Source organism: Solea senegalensis, unplaced genomic scaffold (assembly GCF_019176455.1).
Source record: "Solea senegalensis isolate Sse05_10M unplaced genomic scaffold, IFAPA_SoseM_1 scf7180000015110, whole genome shotgun sequence".
NCBI classification, from domain to species: Eukaryota; Metazoa; Chordata; class Actinopteri; order Pleuronectiformes; family Soleidae; genus Solea; species Solea senegalensis.
In genome coordinates, this window is record NW_025321225.1 from 37,812 (window position 1) to 46,630 (window position 8,819).

Below are 8,819 nucleotides of genomic sequence, written 5' to 3' on the forward strand. Positions count from 1 at the left end.
GATGTTCAGAATGGGGCTCTCACAATCAAATATCTGCACAAACTGCAACGAAAACACAGCAGATAACTACATGCATGCTATATGGCTATGCACACCGGTGTATAACTTCTGGTGTAGGGTATGCGAGGACCTCTCAGCATGTCTCGAATACACCATACCACCTTCCCCCACGCTATGCATACTGGGTGATTTAAACGTAATACATATAAACATGGAAAAATTGCACGTATTAATCAACAGCCTAAGCATCGCCAAGAAAACTATCCTCTTGAACTGGAAAAACAAGAAAAACTTAAGTTTAAACCAATACAGAAATTTAATTTTAGATCACATCTCTATGGAGAGAATGTCTGCTTCCATAAAGAAACAATTACCTATATTTGATTTGACCTGGACACCTCTAATTGATTATATTTCCTAGGGCGGGTTGGTGACTGTGTCTTCCCTGGTCGGTCCGTGGTGTTGCGGGCCGTGCATCTGGGGGACTGGGGATGTCTGGTGGTCTGTGTGGGTTGGTGGCCCTGGGTCTACCGTCCCTCGGTGGCTGTGGGTCTGCCCTACGGGGGTCGGGGTGGATTTGTGGGGGGGCTGCCACCTTGGCCTGGGGGGCCCGTGGGGGTTGGGGGTGGTGGGCCGTGGGCTGGGGCTGGGCTGGCGCCGCACTGCGGGTGGGGGTAGGGGGTCTGGGTCTCTGTACGCTGGGGCCTGCGGGGCGCTGGGGGGTGGGGTTGGCCCATAGTGGGGGGGGGGTGATCCTCCCTGGGTTCTGCCCTCCGGGGTGGCGGGGCGGTACACGCTGCTGTGCTCCTGCTGCGCTCTGGAGCGGACTTGTGCGTCCTCCGTCCCTTGGGGGGGGCATGGTGGGGGGCACGCGGGGGGGCGCCTTGCTTTGGGGACCCTTGGGGTAGGAGATGGGGTGGAGCGTGGGCCTGGTCTGGACTGTTCCTGGGCTGTGGGCGGGGCCGGGGTCTGAGGATTGCTGCCGTCAGTAGTGCCGTGATGGCCTGGGTGTGGGTCCTGCCTCGTCGGGGCTGGTGTGCTCACCGGGGTCCTACCTTCTGGTCGGGTGTGGGGGTATCTGGTCCTCCACCCCGGCGGCGCTCATGGGATGCCATGGCGTGTCCCTGGCCTGGACGGGTTGCTCCCTTCTTGGCCGGGGGTGAGTGGGAATGGGACATATGGCCCTGCCAGTCAGGAAGCTGGCAACCTACTTGGGGGGGCACTCTTGCCCACCCCCTACGCCCCCCCCACCGCAGATGATACATCTAAACACACACATCTAGGGCACCGGGGGGGGTGTGGCTGAGATGGTGGGGAGTCGGGGGGTGGGACCATCACATGATGGGGCCACTCTCCGTTCCCCCGATGATCTGCCACCCTTCCCCAAATTTTATCGCATGTTAGACATTAGGGCCTGGTGGGCGAGAGACACGTCGACGGCCCCACTGTCTGCCAACAGTGGGACGCCCGTGCCACATCTCCCTCCGCCATTTTAACTACACCCCAGATACCAACATACATCGTATCACACACCACACACATGCACACACCTCCAAATCAATCACCGGTGGGCTGGGGTGGGAGGGGGGGTGCGGTCGGCTTCTGGGGGGCGGTGGGGGTGACGGTGGTGGGTATCTGGCCGTGCCTCCCTGGTGGACGGTCTGGGGGGGCTCTGCTCCCCCCGGTGGTGGGCTGGCCCTGCCCTTGGGCGCTGGCGGGCTCTGGGTGCGGAGACCCTGGGCCTCTGCGGCCTGCCTGGGTGTGGGGTGGTTCGGCCTCTGTCCGTGGTCTTGTCGCCGCCGGCCCCCTCGGGTCGACCCTGGGTGGGGGGGGCTTTCCCCCCGCATTCCTCCGACGGGCCCCCTGCGGGGTGGATGCGTTGCTATCCTGGGAGTGGTGGCTGTGGGCCTCTCCTGCCCGGTACGGCTACTGGGCGCCTTAGGCGCCTGGATGATTTTCGGGCCGTCGCTGGGGACGGACCGGACATTGGCACGGTCCCCCACCCCAATTCCAATCATACCTAATGACAACTCCTGCACATATACACTGATATGCACGATCACACACACACACACACACTAACACGCTAAGATAAATTAAATTTAACTGATATAACTGTTGTAAGCCCGGACATACTCTCTTGATGTGGTCATTAACAATTACTATATAAACTGTACCTGAAAGTATGTTCTGTATACGCTAAATAATTTCAACTGTTCAACGTTATTAACCTGTTACTAACACACTAATGTCACCCTTAAGTTGCCTAGGCTCTGTCTTATCAGGTATGTTCTGTCTACTTTATATAATTTCAATTTAATGGTACTAACCCATGTATTATACTGTTGTCCACCTTGCTCTCCCTCTCTCTCACTCTCGATCTCCTTCTCTCTTCTTTTTTCTCCCTCTCTCTCTCGCTCTCTCTCTCTCTCTCTCACTCCCCCTCCCTTCCTCCTCTCCGCTCACTCCCCATCCCCTTGTCAGTCCACTCCCTGTCCCCCTGTCCGGTCCGGCTGCCCGCAACACATAATCATAAAACGAATAAATAAAAATACTGCAGTTATGAGTATCCCAGACTCGTCCTGCACATATCAAATCTGTCCGACACCAAAAGGCATGCAGTCAATCATATTACATGCCCTGGGTACTAGACAGGACAGGTTAAAAAAAAAAAGATTGTGTTGGACAGTGTTAAAAGGAGACATATGCAGTCATATAAAACATGTAGTCCACAAATCAGTGTCTGATATCTCACCTCTGTATGATTAAAGCCACAGGATCTGCACTCTTCTCATCTGTCTGTGGACTAACATCAATTAGAGAAAAAATGGATCATCTCCTCTCTCATATTGGGACTGACTCATCTTTTAGTACAAGAAGAGTGAGTTAACATCATTACCAATTAACAGCTCTATATTAACTCAAATTAATCTATCCTTATAAACTGGATATGTGCCCCAAAGCAGTTATTAAACCCCTTCTAAAAAAAGCGACCCTTGACCCAGATATTTTAGCTAATTACCGACCTATATCTAATCTTCCCTTTGTCTCTAAAATCTTAGAAAAGGCAGTTGCTAATCAATGATGTGAATATTTGTGCATTAATGGCCTGTTTGAAGATTTTCAGTCAGGTTTTAGATTAAACCATAGCACACAAACAGCACTAGCTAAAGTTAGTAACTCAGATAATGGTCTAGTTTCTTTACTTGTCCTGTTAGATCTTAGTGCTGCATTAGACACCATTGATCATAATATTCTACTGCAGAGATTGGAGCAGACTCTTTGTATCACAGGTGCTGCCCTCTGCTGGTTTAAATCATACTTATCTAATATATTCCAATTTGTTCATGTTAATGATAAAGCCTCACTACAAACACAAGTGAATTGTGGAGTTCCACAAGGCTCAGTTCTTGCCTATACTTTTTACCTTATTTATGCTTCCTCTAGGGAACATTATTAGAAAGCTCAACATACACTTTCATTGTTATGCAGATGACACACAGCTATATTTATCAATGAGGCCAGATGAAATAAATCAGGTTGTTCAACTCCAGGAATGTCTCAGAGACATTAAGTCCTGGATGACCTGTAACTTTCTACTTTTAAACTTTTATACTCGGCCCTAAACACCTCAGAGAAAAACTTTCTGATCACATTGTCACTTTAGATGACGTCACCATGCCTTCCAGTTCCACTGTGAGGAACCTTGAAGTTACTTTTGACCAGGAAATGTCATTTGATTCACACATAAAACTAATTTCCAGAACAGCCTTCTTCCACCTGCGGAAACATTCTGTCTTTACAGGATGCTGAAAAACTAGTTCATGCTTTTGTTAATCTAGATTAGATTACTGTAACTCCTTATTATCAGGATGTTCCAACAAGTCTGTTAGAATCCTTCAGTTAATTCAAAATGCTGCAGCACGAGTTCTGACAGGAACTAGAAAGAGAGACCATATAACTCCAGTGTTAGCTTCTCTGCACTGGCTCCCCGTACAGTTTAGAATTCAATTTAAAATCCTCCTCCTCACGTACAAAGCACTTAATGGTCAGGCCCCTTCATACCTGAAAGACCTAGTCTTACCTTATCACCCTAACAGACCACTTAAGTCACAATATACAGGTTTACTTGTGGTTCCCAGAGTCTGTAAGAGCAGAATGGGAGGCAGAGCCTTCAGTTACCAGGCTCCTCCTCTCCTGTGGAACCAGCTCTCAATGACAGTTTGGGAGGCGGAGCCTCTCTCTGTATTTAAAGTTAGACTTCAAACTTTCCTTTTTGATAAAGCTTATAGTTAGAGCTGGTTCAGGGAAACCTGGACCATCTCTTAGTTATGCTGCTATAGACCTAGACTGCTGGGGGATTGTCTATGGTGCATGCACATTCACTCTCTCACACTCAGGGTATGAATACGACTTTTTATGTCATTAACCTTGTCTCTTTCTCTCCCTAGTTTGTGTCTTTCCTTCCTTCCCTCTCTCTCTCTCTGTATTCTCATCTTGCAGGTTGCAGGATCAAGATCAAGTTTTCGAGGCTATCCATATCATACATATCATTACCATTATTATTGTGCTATATTTAAAAGTCGATATCATTAACTGTATAAACTTGTAACTTGATGCAGTTGTTGCGTATCTGCTCCTTGTCTCTCTCTCTCTTCTGTCTCTACCTCATCTCCCTCTTGTCCTTTCTGTCCCCCACCTCTCCGCTGTCCCCTATTTTCCTTTCACCCCAACCTGACGAGGCAGATGACCGCACATCTCTGAGCCTGGTTCTGTCAGAGATTTCTTCTTCTGTTAAGAGGGAGTTTTTTCTCTCCACTGATGCCTAGTGTTTGCTCATTGTGTGAACTGTTGTGTTTCTCTGCTCTCCTTGATGTTGTCTATGTACAGAGCCTTGAGATCATGTATGTTATGATTTGGCGCTATACAAATAAAATTGAATCCAATTGAATCCAGACAAGAAGTGCATCACCAAGTCCACTTGGTCATCATCTTCAAAAAGAATGGCCCAGGGAGACACCATGTTGCCTCTGATGATTTTCTATAAATATATTATAGGTGTTTAGCTTGGGTATTCATTTATAAATACACAAACACCACACAAAATGCCATTGTCACTCACCTTAAGGTGTGGATGCTGGAGTCGCCATGGATGCCAACGTTGCAGTAATATTTGTGGTTGCTGTCTTGCAGCAGGGTTTAAACTGCAGCAGGGTTTAAACTAACAGACAAAACAAAGCCACAGTGATAATTGCTGCTTTGCACACTGTCCAGGTGGCATTTGCATACACTGTATTCTAAAATACAGACAGGAAACGTGATTCATAAGTTTCAAGAAACAAACAAAACAATACATGTTTAGCCACTCCACCCCCATTATTATCAGGGGCATCTATAAAAATTCAGGAATCTTGAAACTTTTTTCCAAATCTAAATTCTCAACAGTGAAAATAAAATACACATGGACTAAAGATTCTACACACATGAAGTACAGTACACATAGATGACATGGCTCCAGCATTATTTAAGTTTACTTATTGTGAGTGTCTGATGTTCAAAGGGATGATGGTCACAATTATCCATGGTCAGGACAAACAGACATAACATCATAGTTCATAACATGTAAGGCTCATGGGGAAATGAAGACCTTTCTGCATTGAAATGAAAAAATATTTGATAATATAGACTTACCACCATACTCTACACTTTACTGTCGCTGTCCCTGCAGATGAGAAGCTCTTACTTACTTCTAGCTCTTATTTGTACCCAAATGTTTAAAGGCACTTTTGTAAGTCGCTTTGGATAAAAGCGTCTGCTAAATGACATGTAATGTAATGTAATGTAATGAGACACAAGCTTTGCGTAGCTCCCCTTTGTTTGGCAAATGTTGCATCTCCTCAACTCAGGGTTCCATCTGTAAAAGTAGTGTTGCTCTATAAGAGAATTTTAAAAATGTTAAATTAAATTGTATTTTGTATTTTTAACATGGGAAAATGTTTAATCCAGAATCAAGTAGTTATGAACTGGATTGCATTTACCTATCCTAAAATATATACAGGCTCACTGAAATGAATCAAATCAAATGACTGTTGACTGTGATCAGAATCAGAATCAGAATCAGAAGAGCTTTATTGCCAAGTACGATTTGCACATACAAGGAATTTGTTCTGGTGTCATTGGCGCATAACAAGCATACAAAATTTTCAAAAGTGAACAGTAAACGTATATATACACAGTATATAAATGTTTTTAAAGATGAAAAAGAGCACTACAGAAAGAGCAGTAAAGAGCAGTACGACTGGGCAGAAGTGAGTAACAGTGCAAGGTGCAAAGTTCACAGTAATGAACACAGTAATGACGTTTCTAAACATGAAACATATTATTCATCATCAAATCGTTTATCTTAAAGGTGACATCGAATGCTTGTATCACACATATATGTTAGTTATGGAGGTCTACTTACATATTACACGTTTTAATCGTCTCAAAGTTAACGCTGGCCACCTCGATGAACTGTCGAAAGAGGTGACAGGATTGAAGAGCGATTATGGTGTTTTCGTCGATGCCAGCAATGAGTATATTGAAGAACTGGGACAAATAGACCCAACGAACGATAACTGTGAACTGAGCAAGGCCCTAGCAACGAGGGACGCCATTGTGCAAAGGTACCGTGAGACTATGGAAGTGCTGTGGTTCAAGGATGCTGAGCCGGATATAAGCACCCTCGTGGCACGGTTCAATTCAGCTTTCGACCAGACCAAGGTACTCGGAAGAAAAAGTGCACTACAGTGGTGTCAGCGAGAGGCCAGAAGGAAGGGACTGGATCAAGAACTCCACAAACTCAGAGACACTGTGTATGTGGAAAGACTATCCGCCATACGGTAAGGAAAAATGGAGACTCCTTTTAACATTGAAAATTAAAAAGGAGGAACTGATGGATGAGTGGTCATGCTGCCGGGATAACGAACGGGGAAATGGGCATATCCGACCAGTAACCCGTGTTAATACCATCCCACCTGTTCTGCATGGTGGAAGTACTGCATGTGTTACCAGCCCTCCTCCGCAGCCTCAACAACCTAACCGTAGACCTAATGTCAGTTCTGCTCGACCCCCAACCCTCACTAGTATGCCAGGACTTCACACTACTCCCGTCCACTTCAGTATGGGACGAAGGAGCACTGTGCCCACCAGCAACTCTGGTACAGTCACGGAAGGAGACAGCACTCAGTGGGCCCAACCCAAAGCAAAGGTCACACCGATAAGCTTGCCTAAGCTTTTGAAGTTCAGCGAGCCAATCCCCATTTACATTTCTGAGAGACCCAGCTACCATGAGAAGCCAGTGGACTGGAGGAGGATCCTAGAGGGAGTGGAGAAGATCCTGAAAGCAAGGGGATTCTACCTCAAGCCCTGGGTCCAGTCTGGTCAAAGTGGGAGGAAGAACGAGGCAAAGCCTGACCAAATGACTCTCCTTACTGAAGGAGGAGTGGATGTAAAAGCACCGAACCCATTAACTCGTCGCGTCCTACTGAGCCAGATCACTGGATTGTACGACCCTGTCGATCTAACAACACCTGTGAAGCAAAAAGGTGTGATTCTTGTGAGGAAGGCCTCCCAGGAGGCTGGCAAGTTCACTAAGGACACTTGGGATGAGTCCCTCTCTGACGAACTCCGAGGGAAAGCAATCGAGCTATTCAAGGAGTACACACTGCGATGGAAACGTCAGATGGTGCAGTTACCTGGTTGGTGGACCCAAAAGCCAAGTTAACCCCCTTGAACCAGAAAGGCGACGCAGTCAAAGCCGAAATCTGTGGGACTGTCTTCGCCGCACGCCTGAAGGAATACATGCTGAAGCATGGGACATTGAATGTGGAAAAGTGATATCACTTCATAGACAGTCAGACAGTGCTGGGAGCCATCCAGCGAGACAGTTATGGATTTCAAACATTCTTTGCAAATAGAGTCGGAGAGATCCAGAAGACTGGGGCCGTAACTGATTGGTGGTGGATCCCAGGTGAAGTCAACGTCGCTGATCTCGTCACGAGATGAAATCTGCAGCAAAAGTGGTGGCTGATGCTACAGAGACAGTGAGTAAACTCCAGAAGAAAGACTTTACAGCAGCTCTCACCAGAACCCAAGCGCAGAAGTTGTTAAATTCCGGTGGTGAAGGCCGGAATTTCACAGATGGAGTTAGCAGGTCTCAAGCAGGGCTCCAGTCGGCAGGATATGAGACAAAATCGATCCCTGTTGAGACCAAGAAAGATGAGACACTGTGGGGAGCCGCACTCATAGTCCGAGTGGGTCTGAAAAGGTACAACCCTCTAGCTAAGCTCTGTGGAGGGGTCAGTTATGCCCGAAGGGCTGTAAAGAAGTGGCTTGCTCGTATAGGGAGAGCCCCTACTCCAGCAAAGTGGGAGGTAGTACTGACAGTGACCAAACTTGAAACTGCATTCCAAGATCCCCCTACGTCATCCTGCTACATCATCAGAGACACTGTGAGACGAGGAAGAAAGATGAAAGTCCGGGGCGTGGTATTCGGCTGCATGGCTTCAAGAGCAAAGCATGCCGACATTGTGGAAGATCTGTCGATGGATGGATTCCTAAAGGGATACCAGCGCTTCACAGCTCTCAGGGGCCACCCAAGAAAACTTTGGTCGGATCAAGGGACCAACTTCGTGGGCGCCAAGCCAGCTTTAAAGGAGCTCTACGAATTCCTGAACAACATCGACAAGGATCAAGTCCAGAAGAAAGCAACCGCCGCTGAAACACACCACCCTCTACGAGAGGCTGGTGGTGTGTTTCGGTAAAGGGCGCCACTGTGT

The 8,819-nt window shown here is 47.1% G+C and overlaps 1 protein-coding gene across 1 annotated transcript; it reads right to left on the minus strand.

The window, feature by feature from the left end:
* Window positions 1-417: 417 nt before the first annotated feature.
* Window positions 418-2,018, minus strand: LOC122761938 (proline-rich protein HaeIII subfamily 1-like). The gene is made up of 3 exons (XM_044017130.1): window positions 1,551-2,018; window positions 1,056-1,184; window positions 418-969 (listed from the first exon to the last, which is right to left on the minus strand). The coding sequence occupies exons 1-3, from the start codon at window positions 2,016-2,018 to the stop codon at window positions 418-420; spliced, it is 1,149 nt and encodes a 382-aa protein (XP_043873065.1).
* Between the last annotated feature and the right edge of the window lie 6,801 nt (window positions 2,019-8,819).

Coding starts and splice junctions, on each gene's coding strand:
- LOC122761938 (XM_044017130.1), bottom strand. CDS start 2,018: ATGATTGGAATTGGGGTGGGGGACCGTGCCAATGTCCGGTCCGTCCCC. Junction 1,185..1,550: donor CACCGGTGATTGATTTGGAG/GTGTGTGCATGT, acceptor CCTGACTGGCAG/GGCCATATGTCCCATTCCCA. Junction 970..1,055: donor CCCCCACACCCGACCAGAAG/GTAGGACCCCGG, acceptor AGCAATCCTCAG/ACCCCGGCCCCGCCCACAGC.